We start from the raw sequence: 25,428 nt of genomic DNA, 5'->3' as shown, positions 1-25,428 counted from the left end.
GTTGCCCTCCACACTGACTTCATTCCATATACTACAGTATTGTGTTGCCCTCCACACTGACTTCATTCCGTATAACACAGTATTGTATTGCCCTCCACACTTGCTTCAATTCGTATACCACAGTATTGTGTTGCCCTCCACGCTGGCTTCATTCTGTATACCACAGTATTGTGTTGCCCTCCACACAGGTGGCTTCATTTTGTATGCTACAGTATTGTGTTGCCCTCCACACTGACTTCATTTCGTATAACACAGTATTGTGTTGCCCTCCACACTGACATCATTTCGTATAACACAGTATTGTGTTGCCCTCCACACTGACATCATTTCGTATAACACAGTATTGTGTTGCCCTCCACACTGGTTTCATTCTGTACATTGTATACTACAGTATTGTGTTGCCCTCCAAACTGGCTTCATTTTGTATATTACTGTGTTGTGTTGCCCTTGACACTGCTTCATTTTACATATACTACAGTATTGTGTTGCCCTCCACACTGGCTTCATTCTGTATACTGCAGTATTGTGTTGCCCTCCACACTGGTTTCATTCTGTATACTACAATATTGTGTTGCCCTCCACACTGCTTCATTTTGTATACTACAGTATTGTGCTGCCCTCAACACTGCTTAATTTTGTATACTACAGTATTGTGCCGCCCTCCACACTGCTTCATTTTGTATACTACAGTATTGTGTTGCCCTCCACGCTGGCTTCATTCTGTATACCACAGTATTGTGTTGCCCTCCACGCTGGCTTCATTTTGTATACTACAGTATTGTGCTGCCCCCCACACTGCTTAATTTTGTATACTACAGTATTGTGTTGCCCTCCACGCTGGCTTCATTCTGTATACCACAGTATTGTGTTGCCCTCCACGCTGGCTTCATTCTGTATACCACAGTATTGTGTTGCCCTCCACGCTGGCTTCATTTTGTATACTACTGTATTGTGATACCCTCCACACTGCTTCATTTTGTATGCTACAATATTGTGTTGCCCTCCACACTGGCTTCATTCCGTAAACCACAGTATTGTGTTGCCATCCACACTGGCTTCATTCCGTATACCACAGTATTGTGTTGCCCTCCACGCTGGCTTCATTCTGTATACCACAGTATTGTGTTGGCCTCCACGCTGGCTTCATTCCGTATACCACAGTATTGTGTTGCCCTCCACGCTGGCTTCATTCTGTATACTACTGTATTGTGTTGCCCTCCACGCTGGCTTCATTCTGTATACCACAGTATTGTGTTGCACTCCACACAGGTGGCTTCATTTTGTATGCTACAGTATTGTGATGCCCTTCACACTGCTTCATTAGTCCCCGTTCGGACGAAGTCCGAAAACGGGGACTTATAATTCGGTCTCCGTCCGTGCATCTGTGCGTCCGTCTGGAGTCATATCTCAGAATATTAGACCGATTTCGTTCATTCTTTGCATGTGCCTAGTACTTTATGTGGGACATATGCACATGCAGTGGTTTAGCGATTCGATTCAAAATGGCCGACTGGCAGCCATCTTGTTTTTTGAAAATGTTGTATTTTGGACATGCTTTGTCAGTTTTCATTCAAACTTGGTACATAGATTATACATGTTAGAATACATGTCCATGACAATTTATTTCAGAATTGGATTAAAGATGGCCGACTGGCAGCCATCTTGTTTTTTAAAAAATGTCGTATTTTGGACATGCTTTGTCAGTTTTCATTCAAATTTAGTACATAGATCATACATGTTAGGATACATGTCCCCGACCATCCGTGAGTTCCTGAGTCTGTCCATCTGTGTGTCCGTCCGTCCGTGCGTCAGTATGTCCAGAGTCATATTTCAGAATCCTGTGGACCGATTCCTTTCATTCTTTGCATGTGCCTAGTACTTTATGTGGGACATATGCACATGCAGTGGTTTAGCGATTCGATTCAAAATGGCCGACTGGCAGCCATCTTGTTTTTTGAAAATGTTGTATTTTGGACATGCTTTGCCAGTTGTCATTCAAACTTGGTACATAGATTATACATGTTAGGATACATGTCCATGATGATTTATTTCGCAATTGGATCAAAGATGGTCGACTGGCAGGCATCTTGTTTTTGTTTTTTTATGCGGTATCTTGGACGTACTCTGTCAGTTTTCATTCAAATTTGGCACATACAATGTACATGTACTTCATACATGTTAGGATGCATGTCCATGACAATTTGTTTCAAAACCTGGTCAAGGATGGCCGATTGACAGCCATCTGACTTTTTGGCCTTACTCTTATATTTCCACAATTTATGTACCATTTTCATTCGTATTTGGCACATACATCATACATATCAGTGTGTTTCTTAATCAGATCAAAGATGGTCGAATAACGACTGTTTTTATTTTTGGCCATATTACTACTACATGGAACACGTGTTTTGATGTAAATAAACAATCTGTTGTATACGCCACTTGGAACTCAAGTTTCAAGGACACGCTCGCGACAACCCCTCCGCTTTAATATGACGAGCACAAAGAGAACTTAACGGGGACTGTGTCATTTTCAATGACTTGTTTTGTATACTACAGTATTGTGTTGCCCTCCACGCTGGCTTCATTCTGTATACCGCAGTATTGTGTTGCCCTCCACACAGGTGGCTTCATTTTGTATGCTACAATAGTGTGTTGCCCTCCACACAGGTGGCTTCATTTTGTATGCTACAATATTGTGTTGCCCTCCACACACGTGGCTTCATTTTGTATGCTACAATATTGTGAGACTATTATCATTGAAGCATGGTATCAGCAACTATCTATTTTTAGAGAGCATTCATTTGTCTTTCATCAATCACTAGGATACTGACTTGTACAACAATGAAATGTGATGCATCATTGATTCTCGGTTCACTTAAATTCATGGTTAAGTTATATTTTTCTATTTATTTCTTTTTGATACACCTTATATCACATTCATGTACTAAAACATTTTATTTTTTCAAAACTAAATAAATTATAACGTGGCTTATTTACCTTAGGAGCAAATTGAGCTAATTTTAACGATACAAAAGGTGCTAAAGGTTCCAATTAAATTCTGTTGTCCTGTGTTGCTCAGTGCATTTAAATTGTACTTTGAATAGTTAACCCTATGAAAAATAAATCTATTATTTCCTGTAGACCCCAGCTAAGACGCATTTAATTCATAATCTTTCACAGAACCCTATGAGATTGGTGAGTGTGGCGGATTATTAACAGACACGCAGGGCGTCTTCAGTTCACCCGGGTATCCCTATGGTTATGAAGAAAATGAATTTTGCATATTTACAATCACCGTGGATACTGGAAAAACAATAGAGGTGAGACGGATTCTATTATAAGACTGCATGTTTAAAAATCAATTAACTGAAATTTTTTTTTCTATACAATGACTTCCTTTGTCACTTTCTCTGTTCATTTATCGCACTGTAATGCACGTTGACAAAGGTTTCAACACTTGTCACTTAATTGACGCACACACAGCCTTTCCTTATTTACAGCATTATGTCAGTTGATATTTTCCTGTATTAAAAAATTAAACTACATAATTATATATATTTTTATTATTTAATAGTAAAGATTATTTACATTAGCCACAGAAGTAGCAGCAAGGGAACATATTTTATTTAGAATTCTTAAGACAGTGATTGAGTCATGAATTTCCATATATCAAATTTCAAAAATTTATAGTATTCTAAATGAAATAGTTCAATATATTTCATTATTACAAAGTTTTAAAGACAAAACCAACCTTACACTTACAATATGTATCATGTTGTCTATGTTTTGTAACGCCAAGAATATTACACAAACAAGATGGTAGAGTTTAATGCAATGTCCTGTTCTTTTTATTTCTGGACCAGTGTAAACAAAAGCAAAAACAAAAAAACCCTGACTCAGTCTAGACAACCGCCACTGTAAACAGCTTCAATCAAATAGTGTAGTTCAGTTTCAGCTAACAGTCAGTGACATTGGCATCAAAATGAATGATTGATGGCCAAAATTAACTCAGAAAAGAAGAAGAATCTTCCGCGAACCTAGCAGAAGACAACATTAAAAATGGACGGATGCTGAAACATGACCTTTGACCGGTCAAAAGAAAGTAAATAAAGAAATTGTTCTCCGATAAAAATAGTATTAAATCCAAGCATTGCATTATCAAAGATATGAAATTACAACAATAGGGCACTTTACAATGTCAGAAAAATCATTTCACAGAAAAATCTCAAAATTACCAAAAATCGTCTCAAGAGGGCGCTGTGTTCAATTTCATGTCTCACACACTTCCCTGCTTAAAGTTGTTGTCTCAACAACTATGCAAATGAAAACAAAATACAATCTTGAAATACAAACGGTGTCATATGACAGAAAAATGAACTCAAAATACAACACTTGTAAGATCACAAATACAATGTTTGAATACTATCAAATACAATATTCAAAAGATCACAAATACAATGTTTGAATACTATCAAATACAATATTCAAAAGATCACAAATACAATGTTTGGGTCTATCAGTGAACTAGGTATCTCGGGCAAACAGTTGCATCATCAAAAGATTAGTCTGAGTAATATTATTGTTACTCTGTATAAGGCTAGCTAACACTGTCGGGTCAAGTTGTATGTTGGCAGTAGCTTCCTGTATGGCAGATTTTGGCAAATGGTGGGGGTTAGAATGTTGTCCTGCAGCTGCACGAGTAGTGCGTCTGGGGACGACAGGAGCATCGTCTGTCACCAATGGTTGTGAATCTACAGGAGTTTCTACAGGATGGGTATGTCCTGCAGTTTGTTCAAATGGATGCTTCCCTGCTTTGTCTGAAGACCTCAGTTGATCATTTTCTGAATCGCTAGGTTCCTGTCTATTTCCTGTGGATTCCCTTGGTGTAAAGGACACAGCTTGTGGACTTAGGGTGCACATTTCGTTCCACTGCCTACTATCCACACCAATATCGTACTCTTCGTCATCAGAGTTATTGCTAGACAGCTCATAAGACTCAATATTGTCAGGAACATCGTTGATCTCCATGCCTTTTGCAAGGATTCTGGAGTCTAACAATTCTGCTCGATGTACCGTCTTCCTTGGCAGGTCTCCATTAACAGGTTCAACTACATACGTGTTTCCTCCAGTGTCAAGCCGATCAACCACTCTGTACGGTTCTGGGTCCCATTTGTCCTGGATTTTGTTACGGCCTTTCACACTTCTATTCTTCAGGAATACACGGGCACCAAGCTGTAGATCAGTTTTATCAGCTTTACGGTCATTTGCTACTCTTCTTCTGAGAGCTTCCTTCTCTGTCTTCAGTGAGGCCATTTTGAAAGCTTCAGTCAGTTTCTTATGATGGTCAGAAATCCATTCATCCATCTGTGCATCACCTTCCGTTACAGTGTCATTACCGAGTAGGTAATCAATAGGGAGTACTGGTTCCCTACCAAAGAACAAGTAGTGAGGTGTATAACCAGTAGACGAATGAGGAGTGCTATTATATGCATAGACTAATTCAGGTAACTGATCTGGCCATCTGCGTTTCTTGGCAGGAGAGAGGGTACGTAAACGATTGTGTAGGGTCCGATTAAAGCGCTCACATTGGCCGTTCCCTTCTGGGTGGTACGCAGTGGTTCGACTTTTAGTAATGCCATATACCTTGCAAAGTTCTCTCACTATTTGACTTTCAAAATTACGTCCTTGGTCACTGTGTAGTCTTCGTGGGACACCGAATCTGACAAACCAATCACGAACTAACACTCGTGCCACAGTTGTAGCTTTCTGGTCTCGCGTTGGTATAGCTTGTGTAAACTTAGTGAATACATCTGTGAATACAAGTACATTCTCGATACCTGTGGAACTTGGCTCCAAGACGGTATAATCCATAGCAAGTACCTCTAGCGGTTTAGTTGCAGTCAGGGATCCCATTGTGGGGTGAAGGCTTTTCCCTGCTTTGGCAAAAGTACATCGTGAGCATTTACGACAATACTCTGCAATTTGAACAACCATTTCTGGCCAATAACATCTAGTTCGTGCTAAAGCTGTTGTTTTCTCAGCTGCCTGATGTCCAGCCTCATCATGGATTGCACTTAACACTTTGTCCTGGAGAGTCTCTGGCAAAACCAGTTGTTTAACTTCTGTGCCATCAGCATGTACTATACGATAGAGTACACCATTGTCTTCTCTGATGCGTTTCCAAGAACGTAGTAGTTTTCTCACTGGTTTGGACTCTTTCATCAGCTGACGTGTTGTGGGTGGATGTTTTGACTGCCAATAAAACCACAATCTAGAGATGTTATTATCTGCTTTCTGCATCTGGGCTAAGTCGACCTTTGATATGGATGGTAAAGTGGAGATGGTTTTTGGTTCGACCTTCTTGGATTTCACACGTATTTCATTGAGCAACACAGTAGCAGTCATACTTTGAACCTTCATACGGAGAGAGTTAGGTAGTGCAGTAGATAAACTAACGTCTGGAGCACATTCAGCAAAACAGCTACTTCTCACCTCTTCCAGTCTAACAGACATTGTATGAGGTTCGCTACCATGGCTAGTTTTTCTACTCAGGGAATCAGCATTCTGGTTACTTTTACCAGAGCGGTATTTTGTAGTAAACCGGAACTGTGCAAGTTCTGCTGCCCAACGCGTCTCAGTCGCTCCCAACCTAGCAGTTGTTTGTAAGTAACTCAGGGGATTGTTATCCGTATAAATCACAAACTCTGCACCAATCAACAGATCCCTAAATTTTTCTGTCACTGCCCATTTAAGTGCTAACAATTCAAGCTTCATGCTTGAATAGTTCTGCATATTCCTCTCATTTGGCTTTAGACTTCTACTAGCGTAGGCCAGTACAACTATCTGGTCACCTTGTTTTTGTGAAAGTACAGCACCTAGGCCCAAGAAACTTGCATCAGTCTCAAGTATCAAAGGTAGAGTGAAATCTGGATAACCTAAGACTGGAGGGGAAATTAGTGCTTTTTTCAAATTATTGAAAGCTACATCACAGGATTCATCCCAATGTTGTTTGACATCAACTGACAAATGGTTCTTGGCACTTTTCTTTCTCTTTCTTTTTGTCTTTGAGACTTTCTCAGATTCATCAGGCTTCTTCAGTAAGTTATGAAGCGGGGCAGCTATTTTGGCATACCCTGGAACAAACCTTCGATAGTAACCACTCAGTCCAAGGAATCCTCTCAGTTCTCGTTCAGTTTCAGGTCTAGACCACTCTTGAACAGCACGGATCTTCTCAGGATCTGGGGCTACACCTTCACTGGAAACCATGTGACCCAAGTAATGAACTTTAGTACCAAAGAGATGGCACTTCTCTGGTTTAACCTTAAGATTCAGTTCACCTAAACGAGTGAGCACAGTATCTAGTCTGGTAAGAGTTTCATCGAATGTTGACCCGAATACAAGAATATCATCCAAGTACACCAGAAGAGTTTGAAAGTTTAGGTCACCAAAAGCCTTGTCCATTAGTCTCATGAAGGTGGCAGGGGCATTGCATAAGCCAAAGGGCATTCTAGTATACTCGTATAAACCACCTGTACCAGTACGGAAAGCAGTTTTTTCAATGTCTTCTTCTGCAACAGGAAGTTGGTTGAATCCATGGGCAAGATCTAAACTGCAGAAATACTTCGCACCACCTAGAGCCTCTAATGCCTCTTCTATTCTGGGGAGTGGATATGCATCCTTGTGTGTCTTCATATTTAAAGAACGGTAATCGACACAGAGTCTCATCTTACCATTCTTTTTCCTCACAAGAACTATTGGTGAAGCATAGGGACTGCATGATTCACGTATGATGCCTCTGTCCAATGACTTGCGTATGTATTCTCGAACTTCCTCCCAATGATGTGGAGATACTCTGCGATGCGGCACCTTTACTGGTATGTTGTCAGTGGTTATTATTCTGTGTTTCACCAGGTCACAGTAACCGATATCATCTTCATCCTTACTAAATTTGTCATAGTGTTTGACAATTAGACTGTTTAATCTGACCTGTTCAGCATCACTAATCTTGTCAACCTTCATTCTTGAAACAAGTTCGTTCACTAATGATGTGTTCACATTAGCTTCTGACACTTGAACTTCATTCACATTTACTGTATGAAATTGTATAGATGGTTCCACAGAAGCAGTTTCAATCACACCAACTGGAGTACGAGGGAGTAAGTAAACATCATTATCGCTGAAATTTGCTACCTGCATGGGAATTCTACCACTATCATCAATTGTGACATAAGCTGTAGCAACAGTCACTCCATTTTGCAGTTCTGTAGCATGGGCTGTATGTCTCTCAAGCATTGCATAATGCACACAACCTTTTGGGCTGGGTTGAACTGACCCTTCAATGACGCTTAATGATCTAGCAGGCAGTAACACCGATTTTTTTCCAGCAACTCTGACATGTCTAACTTCAGGCTCCACAACACAAGTCTCCTGATTCACGACTGTAGTTTTGTAAGCCTCCAATATATGCAAAAGTTTAACTTCATCAGGTCTCAGCTTCTCACTTAATTTCTCAACAAACTGCTCACCATGCTTATCTACAAGTACCATTCTCATATCTCTGAAAACATTAGAACCTAAAACACCTGGTATCCTACGCTTGCGTGATTCAATAGGAGTATTTATTGGATCACGCACAACTAAGAAACCTAATTTATGGAAAGTGTGGTTAAACAATGTCACAGGAAGTTCTACATAGCCGGAGTATGGGATTTCCAGGCCCTGGGAACCAGTAATCTTGATGTATGCAGTGACATCCTGTAGTTTTTCCCCGTGAGCGAGGTGCTCACTGAAAAATTGTTCAGTCACTGTAGACACCTCAGCACCAGTGTCAATCAAACATGCTATTGCTGTCCCTGCAAACTTGGCAACAACTTCTGGACAATCTCCAACAATCTTGCTTATAACTGAGCCTCCATCAATTGTTTCACCCACCACACGGCTCTCAGCAGTAGGTTTAACTAGTTTAAACTTGGTGACTTAGGTACATTCTCTCTGCGGCGTGGCTTCTTATCTGGACAATCACAGCGTAAGTGGTTTGTGGATCCGCAAGTCCAACAGTGCCTCTTACCATCTGGTGCAACAACAGGTTTTCTATTTACAGGCTTGGTCTGCGAGGATATGTGTGACTCTAACTGTTTCTGTAATGCAGCTATTTGTTCACCCTGCTTCAAGATCAATTCACGGTAGTCATCTTCAACTTTGACCTCTCGAACAGCAGCACTGTGCTTTACTTTAAATTTGCCTCGCTGTCCCATCAGCTCCATAACACGGTCACGTGTGTCAAAGTAACTAAGCTCAGGCTGGTTACTATTCAGTCTACGCAACTCCATTTTCAGGCTCTCATCAGACACAGCTTCAGACAGACGGTTTTTCAGCTGAATATCTCTGCCAAATTTAAAGGATGGATCAAGTTGTACCATACGGTCATACAAATTAACCAATTCTAGGGAACAGGAAATGAGATCTTCGCCATCGGTTTGCTTGTAAGAATAAAATCGTTGTTGAAGCTGGGGCAAACTATCTCCATCACCAAAGACTCTTGACAGTACAGCAAATATCTTTTGGGCATCGTACTGTATTTCATTTCTTCCCAGTATTTCGTGTCTGGCCTTACCACCTAGATGTTCGATAAGGAAACTCGCACTTTCACTTGCATTAAGACCTCTGGATGTAATAGTAGCTTGGGCATCCTCGATCCAGTCATTTACCGTCAGATCACTATCTGTTTCTGGTTTGCCTCTGAAGCGGTCAAGTTTCCTGCTGGGGGCAACATACACCATGCGACCAGTACTACTACTATTCACAGGGGGAGAACTGACCTCTACATTGGGTTTCAATCTCAGTTCTGCAACCAGACGTTTCACTTCTCTATCTGACACTTCAGCTTCAGCAATCGCACGGGCAGCTGCTTCATCTCTTTCCATCACAACTGACTCCAGCTGTTGGATCTTCAACTTTAAAGCTTGTACCTCCTGCTCGGTGTCTGAGTCAGACATGTTAATTCATATAATAATCAACACAGTTTACAAGCATGCATCAGTATACAATACAATCAATAAGAAAATTGCTGTACACTCAGAATTGATCATACAATAACAGTTCAATATGTGGACCATGCAAATGATTTTAGACAAAAATCACAGAGATACAAGTGAAATACATGTACAATATAAAATATAAGACCTGTTTACATACAACTACGCATGTGAGTATCACACTGTTACTAAAACAAAATAATTCTGACAAGTGTCAATGTTGATCTTCCGTACTCTTGGATAATTCACACCATTCAACGGTGAAATGGACGGTAAGTATATTTTCTTACTTCACATTAGTAGAAACACAGTTGCGATCTTCACAGTTAGTCCTCACGTCAACAGTCAGGGTTTTTAATAACACGGTGCAGAAATCCTGCCGACTACGCCATGATGTAACGCCAAGAATATTACACAAACAAGATGGTAGAGTTTAATGCAATGTCCTGTTCTTTTTATTTCTGGACCAGTGTAAACAAAAGCAAAAACAAAAAAACCCTGACTCAGTCTAGACAACCGCCACTGTAAACAGCTTCAATCAAATAGTGTAGTTCAGTTTCAGCTAACAGTCAGTGACATTGGCATCAAAATGAATGATTGATGGCCAAAATTAACTCAGAAAAGAAGAAGAATCTTCCGCGAACCTAGCAGAAGACAACATTAAAAATGGACGGATGCTGAAACATGACCTTTGACCGGTCAAAAGAAAGTAAATAAAGAAATTGTTCTCCGATAAAAATAGTATTAAATCCAAGCATTGCATTATCAAAGATATGAAATTACAACAATAGGGCACTTTACAATGTCAGAAAAATCATTTCACAGAAAAATCTCAAAATTACCAAAAATCGTCTCAAGAGGGCGCTGTGTTCAATTTCATGTCTCACAGTTTCATTCTGTATGCATTATTGCTACTGTTGACTTGTAAATACTGCATTGAAAGAACTCTGAATTGATGTACACTTTGACATTATTACAAAATTATATCTGTACATGTATATGCTAAAAGTTCTTATTTTAAAATTATCACTTTTGAACTTTAAGGTAAAATTATCTGCACTTTTGTGTGGAAAACTACGGTTGAATTGATCAAACATTTCAATATCTCACTAATCTCCTTAAAGTTCAGGCGTTTTTCAGTTCATTCATTATTTATTTATTTATTTATTTTGTGTTTCCATGGTAATGTTTGATAAAGATAATTTCAGTTGCAGCTGTGAATGTAACCTGATGGGCAATGTCTGCATGTGCTCATCATCATCACAGAGCTTATCCTTACAAATACCAATTCTAATTCTTAATCAGTTCTTCTCTGTTCATCACACTTGTGTCTGAAGAATGACTGTTTTAATATCAAATGATCACAAATACCTTAATTCATATCTTAATTGTTTGTCCTCACAATATTGAAAGGGACATACTATGCAATATTGAAAGGGACATACTATGCAATATTGAAAGGGACATACTATGCAATATTGAAAGGGACATACTATGCAATATTGAAAGGGACATACTATGCAATATTGAAAGGGACATACTATGCAATATTGAAAGGGACATACTATGCAATATTGAAAGGGACATACTATGCAATATTGAAAGGGACATACTATGCAATATTGAAGACCTCAACTTTTTTGCATGTAACATATGTTCATTATTTATATAAACTGAAAGACTCCTGGATACCGGTTAATATGTATTTCCTTTTCGCATGAGCTGTGGACTTAGCCGCAAGACTGTTGTGTGTATAACTATGGATCTCTATCTTGTCTTCTATTCACATGTGCATTGTTACCATGTCTGTTTGTTTCGTATTTAAATTCTCTTGACTTTTGAACTTGGATAAAGCAACTTAATACAAAAACATGTACTGTAAAATCTGTATTAGAAATCGTGGCTTCTATTAAAATGGTACAATGCAACAGAGGGGATGCGGCTTCTAATAGAGCATCTACACATATGAGAAATGATGAATTTTTGGTTCTCAATTATTCAAAAAAAATGGGTGCGACTTCTATTAGGGATGCGGCTTCTAATACAGATTTTACGGTACATGTTGCCATAGTGAAGGATGATTATATGAAGTTTTAATTTATTTAATAGCTTGAATTGAATTTGCTATTACTTTGGGATATTTAGTCACAGTTTTTCATTTCCATAAATACCTATAGCACATAGAAGTTCTTCCTGTATGTACCGGTACTATTGTGAAAGCTAATAATATAAGTCAGTTTTTTATGCCATCTTGTATAAACTTTTTAATCCTGGGAGTAATTTTCTCAGCAGAAACCATCTTGTCATACGATATCACAGGTATTACTGCACAATCTCTCAGGCAGTTTTTAACTCATATCATGAAACACATTTGTAAGTGGCTGAAAATTTATATTGTGAAAGGCACAACTTCTATCCATCAGAACTAATCTATGAAGAACAATTATTACTACAAAGAATGTACTTTTGTATTGAGATTTTGGCAATATGCCAATAATAGCTTACAAATTTGTAAGGTGCAGTACCCTAGCTTATGTAGAATATATATTATGCATATAAATCTATAATTGTTATTTTACTTATTTTAAAGGTTATAAATTAAAATGAGTGCATAGATTTTTATTAAAACATGAAATTCTGTGAAGAACACAGTCCACAAAGTTTAATTGTTTTTTCTAGTGGCCATTGGCATATTCATATTGTTGGTGGCCAACTGAAAAAAAATTTAGTAGCCTGGTATAAAATTGTTGGTTGACAGAATATATTATGTTTTAAAAATAAACTACACAAAAACACCAATTATGTTAAAATTCAGATCTTGTATAATTAGCGGCCAACACTGATTCACTGCCAGGATGAGATCTTTTTTTCAATCATATCCACCTCCTGCAAACTGTGTTGTTTATCAATGGACTTGCAAAATATGTAACTACATAACAATAATATGCCTTATAATGAAATGTGTATATTTAAAGTTCACAATCTGTATAATCTGCTTGTTAGAGACTTTGTTGCCAGTCCGAATTTGTTTCAGTCACCAATTGGCGACCTAAATATATTTTTAAATCCCTATAGATTAAAATTAATTGTCATGGCGACTAAAATGGTTGCAATCTAGAAGCCTGTACTCAGCTCAAGCTGTTATCCTTTGATAAATATATTGTCTTGTAAACAAGGTTTGTATTGTCAGTGACAATGAATAAATAACTTAGAATAGCCTCAAGATTAGAAACAAGGTTTTCTGTAATGAAAGATACAATATTCAAAATATTCCTGAAGTATGTGCTTAAAAATTCATTCTAATATCACATTTTATGAGCAAGCAGCTCAGCAATGAGTTACTGTCAACGTAATTGTTGACATCACCAGCTAACAAATCACAATATGGTAACACAGTTTTTTCAATTAAGGCCAGACTTTTATTATCCCTTGTTTCGCGAACCTGCCGCCTGCCGCATAACAAATCCAAGTTGCATTTTCGTGGGAGTATCATGATCAAAATACCAAAGTCTCGCGCAGATGAGAAACAAGGTTATACATGGAATGATGGAATAAAATTTTATTTCATTTCTTTTCTCATATCAATGATCTCACTTACAATTCTTTGAGAATCACACAAATCTAATGGGAAAAAAAGAATTAATTTAATTTTTTTCCGCCCTCCTCAAAAAAATTGCCTGATAAAAACTCGCAAAACGAGGAATAAAAAAAGTCTGGCCTAAGAATAAGCTCTACATGTACATGTAGTTCATTATTTGCAGAACTCTGATATGAATGTTACAATAATAATAATAATAATAATATTTATTGCATCTTTAGAAATACAGTATTTCTATCAGTACAGTAGCAATAAAAGTATAATAATAATGAAATAATAAAGAAAGAGAAAATATTATAATGTTAAGTATAAAAGTAAAATGTAATGTGTTAAATTTTTTACTAATACTAATAAGTTTAATAATAATAAAACTAAGACTAATAATAATTCAAAGCTATCAACTATCTATTCTTTCTTGAAAGGCTTTGTAAATAAACTGTGAAACCTTTTTTATAATTTCACAATCATCTGCACTGAGCAATCGAATGAATGTATTGTGTGCATCATGTGATAGAAAATTAAATTCAGACATAAGTTGTTGGCGCAAGTTTCCATATTTTGGACAGATCATGAGAAAGTGAAATTCATCCTCAATCACATTCATGTTGCACTGTTTGCATTTTCTTTCATTTACTGGTGTTTTAGGGTGTGTGTACCTGCCCTTTTCAATTTCAAGTTTGTGTGTGCTTGTTCTCAATTTTAAATGCATTTCTATGGTTAATGTTTTGTAGTGTCAAATACGGCTCAAAAGAGTATTTAAATTTGATTTTTGCAAATGTTCTAAGTTTACTATTATCATTTGAGATTTGTTACTTCCACTGGTTTACATATGTTTGTTTTATATTTGCTTCAATGTTATTTATAATCTTATGAATGTTTCTTTTTGGAATACCTGTTGTAAAATTTATTAATGATGTGTAATAATTATCTTTTAATATTTTATTTACTGATGATAACCATGTATGTTGCTGTGATTTTCGTTGTTCATAGTATGCTTGTTTTGCAAGGTTATCCTCTGGCATATCTTTTAGTCTTAACCAGTATTTTATTAGCATTTTTTTAATTTCTATTAATAGTGGTAGTTCGCCTATTTCGCTCCTACATGCTGCATTGCTTGTATATCTGTTTAAACAAAGTGTTCTCTTACAAAATTTTAAGTGGGTTTTCTCAATTGGACATTTCTCCCATTTTCCAAAATCTAAAATGTCTGATCCCCAGACATCTGCACCATAGAGTAAAATGGGTTTAATGTTTGAATGAAATAATTTCAGAAAGAGTTTGATGTCAGTGTTCCCTTCCAATGTTTTATTCAGTATAAACATAGCTTTGCATGCTTTCTCTGCTAATGTTTTCTTTGCTTCTATAAAATTTCCAGATGATGAGATTATTATCCCAAGATAAGTATAACTTGACACACAGCAAATAATTGTATTTTTGTAATAGAAGTATTCAGATGTTTTTAATGATTTATTCCTAAAAATTAAGATTTTTGTTTTAGATAAATTTATTTCTAGGTTCCATTCAGAACAATATGTCTCCAAAATATTTATTAAATTTTGCAAACCGGGTGCTGTTTGAGACATAAGAACTAAATCATCTGCATATAATAATGATGATACAGTTTTATCATTCAGTATGGCTGGATTGAGTTGTTCATGACTGGAATTGAATGATGTACTTAAATCATTTATGAAAAGATTGAAAAGCGTTGGACTCATGTAAATTCGGAACATTGTAGTATGGGAGTTATTTTAAAATAAATATGGGCATGGGGCCAATTGTTCAGGCTAATAATGGCTTTATAAAACTGTATAACTCTGTGCTTTTTTATAGTTCTATTGTTGCAACCTCTGGAGCTATAAACAAGATTAGTTTCAGCACATCATATTATATTACTTCTCATTACCAACCTTAGAATAAATTCTAAGTTGGGTGATACATATAATAATGTCAGAGAAATGACCACTCATAAATATATTAGCATGAATGTGGAGCAGGAAACCTCATAAAGAATTCTTTGACCAATGAAATTGGCCATACATCGGTATACATAATTCCTCAGACAAACATTGGTACGGCATATACACTACTGTATTGTCTATATCTAAACTTTCTGATGATGTACATGCATAGATATTTATAGTATAAATTAAATTATATGCATAACTTTTTGAGAATAAATCTCAGATCAATTTTAAACTCATTTTTCTTCTGTTGCTACCTGCAAATATGCAACATGGATCTCATTTAAATTATTTGAAATTGTGGGCTTCAATACAACAATAATTCTCTGTCCTAAGCACATTATCATATTATATTAGAAGAAGGTTGCCCATAACATATAAACTCTGTTTAATATGAAAATATAAAACACAAAATATTGACTAATTACCAGATTACACAGTACACAGAACAATAACTGCTATGCATTAATCCTATTTTTTTCCTCTATGTTTATCCCCTTTTATAGCTCCACTTCACGACCTTTGACATTGAGAGCCATCCTTACTGTGAGTTTGACTTTATTGAGGTAATTGATGGTAGAGATATCGTAAATTCACCTGTTATTGGTACATATTGTGGTGGTTCGTCAAATAAACCTCCCCAGATTATGTCATCCACCGGCAACTCCATGATGGTCCTGTTCAGTTCAGATATATCTTTGCACTATGAAGGTTTCTATGCAGAATATGCAATCAGTGAAATCGGATTTCCAGATTTGCCACCTCCTGGTGCTTCGCCATCATCGCAAAAGATCTCAGGTAAAATATTTATATATCTACATGTAGGTTACAGTAATATTAGTTTATGGCATGTTGTCACTTTTGGCATGTGCATGGCTTGTTATCTATGAATTGACTATTTTTGACTGAACTAACATACTTTCTCAGTTTATCTACCACTGTGATTTTTCAAGCATTCTGCCTCCATCAGTATAGTTCTGGTTGTGCAATAGTAAAATTAGTCAGCGTTGTAGATTTTATCTCTGTGCATCATTCTGTGTTGAACTTATCATAATGCTTGAGGTGATATGTATTCAATGGAACTTAATCCTTTTCAGAGTGAGACATACATGTACAGCTGATGTGAAACCAATATATCCATATCAGACTGATTATTATCAATATTTAGTCTATATTTAGCTTTCATATTCCATATTTTTTTCAATATAATTAAAAAGGTATCTTTTTTCATTTGTATAGGCTTTGAAAAATCAAAAGTTTTCATCATTATAAATTACTAACCATGGAAAATTGTTTGCCCAACATAAGAAAAAAATGTTCTTCTATCAAAAATGTACAAATACCTATATTTAGTCTGTAACAGTAATTATTAAATGCCATTCAAACGATGAACCATGAAACTCTCCAAAACAATCACAGCCTACAATAAGTTATGACAAACTTTGACAATGGCCGCCATTTTGAATGTCTAGTTGCTGAGTAACAATGGCCCATACAAATGATAATTAATTGTAAGTTCCACACGATCCTCTGATTGATTTTACAAAGTGTGCGCTATTAAGTGTATTCCTTCTAAGTGCATACCTTTTTTCTCCTCTATAGTTTGTGATATATCCCGAGCTATTGTAACCGACCGAGGCGGTGTTATTGTATCCCATGAGAATTACCCCGATGGGCAGTATCCAAACTTTGCTCAGTGCATAATGGTCATTATTGGCAGTAGAATGTTTGAGAAAGTCTACTTGTCATTTAAGACTGTAGATCTTCAACCAAGTAAGTTTACTATGTTACCATATAATATGCTCTTTTAGAACTAATAAACGCATAAGGTGAACAAAGTTAATTGTTGGTTTTAAACTTATTTAACTGCCTGGGCATTTTTATTGTTATGTAAACAGTCTTTATGAGACTATGAAATTACTCAATAAATTATTCACTTAGAACATTATGTATCAATTATCTTAAACACAAGTCCTGACCTGAAGTAATTAAAACATACTGTTGAAAAACACAGGAGCTGAACTCTCTCAAACCGTATAAATAACTTTGGATTAAAAAATGCCTCTAATGACTGTACAATAAAACTATCATCACCTCGTCTCTATTGTATAAATTACAACTGACAAACAGCGAGTGATGTAATTGGTCAGTAAAAGAAAATTAATTGTAAACTTAACCATAGAACTATATTAAGCACAATACCAATTATTAATTTAAAGTGCCTGATTCAATAACTTTAAAACTGTATAGAATGTAAATAAAAATAACAAATTAAAGCACCAACAACATGTTTCTTTAGACTTTTACTGTAAACTGAAGACTAGTTTCAGCACATGTAATAGACCTGTACTCATAGCTACATATATGGCTGTACTGAAATATAATTAAATTTTGTAACATGCTCATATTGTGTCTCTAGTGGAAATAAAAAATAAAATAAAATATGTGGTTCATTATTATTAAAATATATATTATTGAAATAATATAATATTCAAAGATTACATTAATTTGTACCTATTATTTACAGAACAAACTCGTTTATTTCATTTTTATACATATTTATAAAGTTTAATTTGAATACAATTTATAAATTGTTCTATTGTTATTTTATCGACCAATGAAAGGGTTTGGCTTTGTTGTATTTACAGTATTGTATGAATTTAGGTGTTTGTTTAGAAGATTGTAACCAATTGTTGTTAAATTATATTAGTTTATTTTTTTCTGTAAATTGCATTTTTTCCAATAGTCTAAATTATTTAATTTATTCATCTTAGCACAAGATGGGGCTTGTCAGCCAGGGACAGGTGACTACATAGAAATAGTGGATGGTGATCGTAGTCTCTTCAATCCAACCTTGCTTGGAAGACTTTGTGCTGGACAAGAAGAATCGTTTGTGTCTGGATTTATGTATTTACAGTTAAACTTTGTTACTGACCGGGCAGCGACAGAGGATCATACTGGATTTGAAGCTGTCTTTACTGTATTTTATGAAGGTAAACCTATTTAACAATAACCTTATTCTCATATACATGCAGAGCTCCCATCTGTTTGTTTGAGCTGCCAACCCTTTGTCATGTGTTGATATTGTCAAAATACTGAAATTATTATTTTGACAATACAGTTTTGATCCCAGATATCTGAAATACGGTTGTGCAGCAAACGTGAGAGGTTGGAAATGACCGTGAGCAATTTATGAATGAAAATCATGAATTTGTTTTTGTTTTTAAATTTCATTGGTCATGGCACTGTGACCAAAGATGTTTGTAAACATGTTGCTTAGAAAGGTTTTGTCATTGTACATAATAAACAAAACTATTAACTTTATATCCTGCTCAATTTCTGGATAAATATGTGGATAGTTTGAGGCTCTACTTAAAGTTCCCATCAAGTACATGACAAAAAGCAAATAAAAGTTGGCTGTACTCACCTTTGTTTTCAAAGAACAATGACTACTTTATTTAGTATTCAACTTGAAAACAGTCAAACACTAAGAAATATTGTCACTTTCAAATTATACAGCTGTTTTCAGTATTCCAACAATGCGTTACATTCATTGTGCTCTATCCACCAATGTATGGATCAAATCAGCTGTGCTGATAGGAATTGTATTCATATTGGGATGTGTCTTTTAACAATTATCAAATCATATGGCTGACAAACACTGTATTCCCATGTAAAAAAATTCACATGTGAACTGAAATAATGTTATTGAGTTGTCCATGATCAGATTGTTGCTCCGTGGTTTTATGTTGTTACAGTAGTGTTCCCATGTAAAAAATTTCAGATGTGAACTGAAATAATGTTATCGAGTTATCCAAGATTAGAATGTTGCTCTGTTGGTTTTATGTTGTAGTGCTAATCAATTAATCTTTATTGTAAATCTTCTCAACATAGTTTTGTGCTTTGTGATAGCATAATGGTCTTCTGTAAACTTAAATGAGCAGTTTTGTTTTGAATGTTAGTGCTAGTGATTGAGCTGTTGTGTTTTGACCAAATTGGTATAAAAAAATAATGTCATTTTGACTTTTGAGTCTATATGGTTAACCTTGTGTCCACTGTTTTGGTATGCTGGTAATATTTTGTCAGATTTAGAATTGTGTCAGTCATATCAATGTGTGAGATAAAATTAATATTTTAAATATTTCTGAATGACATATGGGATGTTAAAGTTATTATGTTAGCAGGTGTGTGAAAGAGAGTGTGAAATGTATTTCATTTGAAAACAAAAAGTCTTTGCATTTTGACCACTAGGGGCATACTACGCATTTTCTACAGCTGAATGAATTGAATGAAATTTGCTACATTTTAGCAATGCAGACATAATGTTATCAATAAAAACGTAATTTGAGGATCTGTGTTAACAGTAAGCCATTATTACATCATTCTGTGCATATATCATATAAATAAATCATATAATTTGGTAATTTTTGATCATTTTTGTAAACTAATCAACAATATTAATTTTGTTCTTCATTTATTTTCATTCCACATTTGTAATGAATACTTGGCATATATGAGACATTGTTCACTTAAGTTATTTGTTTATATTGTTTACACTTGATTATTCAAATTTAAAAGCTGACATTCCTTTCATAGTCACATGGAATTTTATGCTGGCCACACAAAAACGTCCAAAATTACCCTTACCTGTAAATTATATCAATGTTACTGAATTAGTGCAATTAAAGAAAAAAGGACAATGTGCTGTCCATTATTTCATGAAAACATGGCAAGGACAGGATATGCACAATTATGGGTGAGACTCAGTTGAGTCTATTATGTAGGAGAACTTTTCCATCCAGGCCCTGTTATTTAAACAATAATGAATTCCCCACAATGCCATATTGAATGAGAAGAAGGGTCTATGGCACAATAATGTGTGAGGTGAAGTCTAACACATTATCTCATCTAGATATGACACTGTTGGGGATTCATTATTGATGGCTTGTTTCTTGAAATGAATAGAGATTTACATTATTGTGTGTTAATCTAAAGCTATGATGTCACAAACACCTCTAATTTTGATAGTGATGATTTAAAACACCTAATACTGGGGGGGTCCTTATTTCAATTATAATAACCCAAAATGTAAAAAGAAATTAATACACATGCAGTGGTGGAAGGAAGAATTCACCAGTGTTGTAAGTGTGTCATAGACGCTTGTATTTCAGTTTATGTATGATAAGTTTACAAGCTAACAACATACTAAACACACTGGTAATTTCTAGATGATTTCCTAATGTGAATGAGTCATGGAGGACTTGTTGTTTAAAAACTAAGGCAAACTCAATCTTGTTTGTATCTGTGTGTTCATGCATTGACCTCAAGTACTGCCCAGTTATTGTCTGATGACAGGAATGATCAACCAATGAGAACACAGCATTTCAATTATTGTCTGATGACAGGAATGATCAACCAATGAGAACACAGCATTTCAATTATTGGGCAGTGCATGGTATTGTAATTTGATTTAATTTGCGAGGGAGCGGCACATTTTTGAAACATTCGTCAAGGAAAACTGCAAAAATGTTGCAATGAACATTTCTTTTTGATCCTCAACGCTGTTTTGTACTTTCAAACAATTCATCTGCATAAAGACTATAATAATATATATAATATATAGACCATATAAAAGACCTTTGATTATATCTTAGATACATTTGGCTGTGAGACTGGTGATTTTCAATGTCGAAATGATCGTTGTATTGCTGATTACTTGGTGTGTGATGGTTACAACCATTGTGGTGACAACACAGATGAAGATACAGGATGTGGTAAGTTTAAAAAAAAAAACACTTGAAAAAAAGAAGCCAGAATTTTGTTTATTCTTTTATTTTGACCTGAATGCTAATTATGAGGCCAAACCATTAGTACAATGTATGAATATGCCTTCATTGGTATTGACTTTGTTTGTAAACCTGTACATATATATAGCTAGCATATTTTCAATGATTTCCCTTTCCTGCCAATATGTCTAGGAGTTAGTACAAAGTACAGGTTTCTGATTGGTCAAAAGAAAAATTTACCAGTCCCATGGTAGTTCTCAGTGCTGTGAATATGTGAGTCAGAGAACCCTGTCACCATTGTTTTCAACCAAGTTAGTATAATTTCCAACAATAAACATCAAATTGAATGAGATATATACATGTATATACAATTATATATTTACCAAATTACTATACATATTGTTGCTCCATGCAAAAGGACAATCACAAAAATTTGTTATGGTCATGCAGCCAGGGTAAGAGCTTTTCAGTGGTTTTTAACATGGCTATGTGCTATTCCACCAATCAGATCGCTGGATTCATGATTTATATTCTCTGTATAAATTGAGAGAAGTTAGTTAGAACATGGCTTTGTCAGCTGATCTAGATTGACTGTACTGCGTAAAACAAAAATAAAATTAAATAAATTGTTGCAAATTGTTGCCATGTTAGAATTGAACTGGCGCTTCGCACTTGTGACTTCAAAACCATGTATAAAGGGCGTGTCATTTTATAACCTATTCTTAAAACTCAGATGTATTATTTATGAACCTTTTTTCAGGACTTGCAGAGACAGATGATCCAGATTATGACCGGAATCGTCAAAGTAATCATAAAGATAGCAAGGGAGGTTTGAAAGTTGGTTTAACCGTTGGAATAAGCGTAGCTGTTGGGGCTATTATCATGGCGTCATCCTGTCTTGTTGCTATCAAATGTTACTCCAAGAAATCTCAACGTACACTGTCTACGTCTCGGTTAACAAACATCGCTGTAACTGAGTGGTGAGTATATGGAACAGCTGTATTTGAATTCTGCAACTTTATTTATTATCCAGTGGAAGTATGGATTATTGTTTTAAGATTGTTCATTCACAGTTTGCACAGTCAAAAATAAACCAAAAATTTCATGTTGATTTCAACAAGCACACAAAAGTGAGCAAAAAATTATCAAACAAAAGATAGAGTAGTGTACTAATGCAAATGTATAATCTGTTATCAGTCTTTGATGTTAAAATATGTTTTTAAATACTTAACCTTAAGTGTTGATTCCTGTTATTAGTTATTTTGAAATATTAATAAAGTTTATTTTAGGAATAATGATAAAAAATATATAGGTACTAAATAACCCCCTACTCTTAATTTCATTGAAAGTGACTTTGTCTGGAAAATGATATGCATCCTGATGCCCATGCCAAGGTCTATAACAACACTGTTAATACAAATGTTACTTGTACAATATTCACAGTTTTTAATTTGCACATGTGATGTTTTTTTCGGATATCCTTTATGTTAAAGTTCATTGGTTTTAGAGCAAAAATTCTTAATATTAACTTTGTATAGTTTCACTGCATAGTACAAAAAGAAATGTAGCTATATGATTAAATTAAGGAAAAATAAAACCCAGCTAATATTTCTATACAGTAACATAAATTTGTAAGTTATGAAATAAGTTATTGTAATTGCTATTATGCATGGTTCTCATTTTCTTCCCAGCCCGGAAATATCAGAACCAACGATGGGACATGACAACCCATTGTATCAAAGAGAAGGAGAACAAGCACCACCAGTTCCACCAAAATACTCTGAAATTGACATGTCACCGCCGATACAACAACCTGCTAACAACTTTTTCAGTCCAGCACCATTGTCTCCAATCGAACCATTCAGTGCTACAGGAAATGATACTTCAGCTCCTCCACTTGAACAAAAAGATGCATCTTTACTGCAGAGTGATCATGTTCCTTTGTCTCCACCAAGTCAACCATTACCATCCTTGGGTGACAGCACTGTTACTCAGCCCTCGTTGAGAGGTGCTAACCAGCCTTTACCACCACTTGGGGGTGCCCCTTTAAGTGTTGACTTGCCCTCTCGTGAGGTATTGTATAATAATAACATTGCTACGATTCATGGGGCGGAGAACCTACCCCCATTGAGGGGACCAGGAAGGTTACCACCACTTGGAAATATTCCTCCCCTCCCACATTCTGATGCATGATTTTGAGTTCTCATTTGTATATTTTTTATATGTCTTAATCTTATCTGCAGAATTGGATGTTATTCCCAAGTTAGGTTAAGTACTAATATGCTTGAAGGTTAAAATTTGTTTCCAATAGTTTACACTAAAAAAAAAGCAGTTATTGTTGGATAAATATCTCAAGAAAATTTACTATTGTTATCTCTGTTAGGAATGGTTTACATATTATCTACTTATTTGTTTTGTATATGCTTCTGACCATGATTTCGTGACATAATTTTGTTTTTTCTATTTGACACATTGATGGTGCGATATTTACAGATGAAACGAAATGAAACACTTGACATTACAAGTTGTATGTATAAGTAATTATACATATATTGAAATGAAATGTACAGTGGGATGCTATTGGTGATGTTAAATGAAATCAGTTAATTTGAGGGGAATAACAGGTTATATAAAATAAGTGTGGAATAACCAATATGTTGGTTTGATTATCAAAGTCTGCTTAAGCAATATGATGATATAATTTCTTGTTTTGGGACAAGAACACAATCCTTTGGTGAAGTAGTTCTTTTATACTTCTGAATAAAACAAACATGAACGTTCCTATGCACGAATTGACTCATAAAACATATCAGGCAGCACGAGGTACTGGTTATTTTTTGATTTCCTTTAATTTACATATTTACAAATTATTACTGGCTTATTATATTTGTGTATATAGTTCTGTTTTGTGTGTATATAATCTTTGTTACATCATAGACCTCAAAGGTCTATGGTTACGTACTTCTTTAAATCATCTGTGTTCACTTTTTAAAAGATATACATGTAGATTTTTAAAAAAAGATAATTTCTGATCACGATGTTTGGTTACGTAAAAAAGAATTTATTGTAAAATATGTACAAGGGCTTGCTTTTAAGTTGAATGTCTAACTTATGACACTGCCCTCTAGTGTAATTGGTTAAAACCTTTTGTTTTTTACAACACTGGTTTCTTGTATGCTTTTAATAAAAACAAGACAATTCTAATGCATAGATGAATCAGTGAATCAGTTAGGGTTAAGAAATGTTTGGGAATGGGAATCATTAATAGTATTTCAATGGTTTCATTAGTACTGAAAGTCTAAACTAATTCAGACATAATGTCAATGACATGCATACAAGTTGTACTCATTTACATTTTGCGTTTATAAGGTATTATGTAGATATTTCAGAATGCAACACAGAGTTTTGTGTTAATATGATTTAGTAAACCTCAGTACCGTAATATTTTAAAATTACAGATGTGTTTCTCTTTTCAAAAAAAGTAATATCAAATTGATTGAGTATACAACAAATGTGATTTTTGGTTTATGTGTGCGAGAGAATTGCTTTCAATAGAACAAATACCATATCTGTGTGAAATATGTAACTAATTTATAACAAATTTTTCTATCTTTGTGTGGTTGTGTACAGTGTTTAATATGTATATATATATATATATATATATTGCTTGTATATTATGTCATTCTATTTACTACTGAAAGAATATCTTTCTTACAATAATACATCTATCTATATTCTATGCTGTGTGATGTTTGTTTCATTTTTATTATTATTTAAAACTCACAACTCAACCCTGAGTGAGAATTATCTTCTGCAAAGTGATACCTAAGGTCCAAAAGATTGTGTGCTAAATTATTATGACATTCTCCCACCCTCTGGTTGCCTAGGCACCCAGGTAGTTCCTCATATGCAAATTACTGTGTATATTTCAGGGGTGGTACAAATACGGTGTTAGGACTACTGTGTTTATTCTAGTATTCTACGGCTGCCAATCGAAATAGTGAATATTTGCTGACCTGGTTTATTTATCTGTAGCAGTTATT

At 35.2% G+C, this 25,428-nt stretch overlaps 2 protein-coding genes across 3 annotated transcripts in view; one reads left to right on the top strand and one right to left on the bottom strand.

Moving 5' to 3' along the window:
* Nucleotides 1–25,124, top strand: part of LOC100369209 (dorsal-ventral patterning tolloid-like protein 1) — a 41,833-nt gene extending 16,709 nt beyond the window's left edge. For both annotated transcript variants that reach the window (XM_085497192.1, XM_085497193.1), the window contains 7 exons: nt 3,184–3,323; nt 16,106–16,397; nt 17,202–17,372; nt 18,374–18,592; nt 21,254–21,373; nt 22,146–22,365; nt 23,077–25,124. In XM_085497192.1, coding sequence (XP_085353318.1) covers nt 3,184–3,323; nt 16,106–16,397; nt 17,202–17,372; nt 18,374–18,592; nt 21,254–21,373; nt 22,146–22,365; nt 23,077–23,578 — 1,664 coding nt within the window. In that variant the 3' untranslated portion in view covers nt 23,579–25,124. The remainder of the gene's footprint in view (nt 1–3,183; nt 3,324–16,105; nt 16,398–17,201; nt 17,373–18,373; nt 18,593–21,253; nt 21,374–22,145; nt 22,366–23,076) is intronic.
* On the bottom strand, nt 8,961–10,186 carry LOC146747975 (uncharacterized). The gene has a single exon (XM_085496627.1). The coding sequence runs from the start codon at nt 9,996–9,998 to the stop codon at nt 8,961–8,963; it is 1,038 nt and encodes a 345-aa protein (XP_085352753.1). The 5' UTR covers nt 9,999–10,186.
* Nucleotides 25,125–25,428: the final 304 nt, after the last annotated feature.

This window comes from Saccoglossus kowalevskii, chromosome 3 (assembly GCF_978046115.1).
Source record: "Saccoglossus kowalevskii chromosome 3, keSacKowa6.1, whole genome shotgun sequence".
In the NCBI taxonomy this organism is placed as follows: Eukaryota; Metazoa; Hemichordata; class Enteropneusta; family Harrimaniidae; genus Saccoglossus; species Saccoglossus kowalevskii.
The sequence above is the reverse complement of the archived record's forward strand: the minus strand, read 5'-3'. Positions and strand labels throughout refer to the sequence as shown.

Coding starts and splice junctions, on each gene's coding strand:
- LOC146747975 (XM_085496627.1), bottom strand. CDS start 9,998: ATGTCTGACTCAGACACCGAGCAGGAGGTACAAGCTTTAAAGTTGAAG.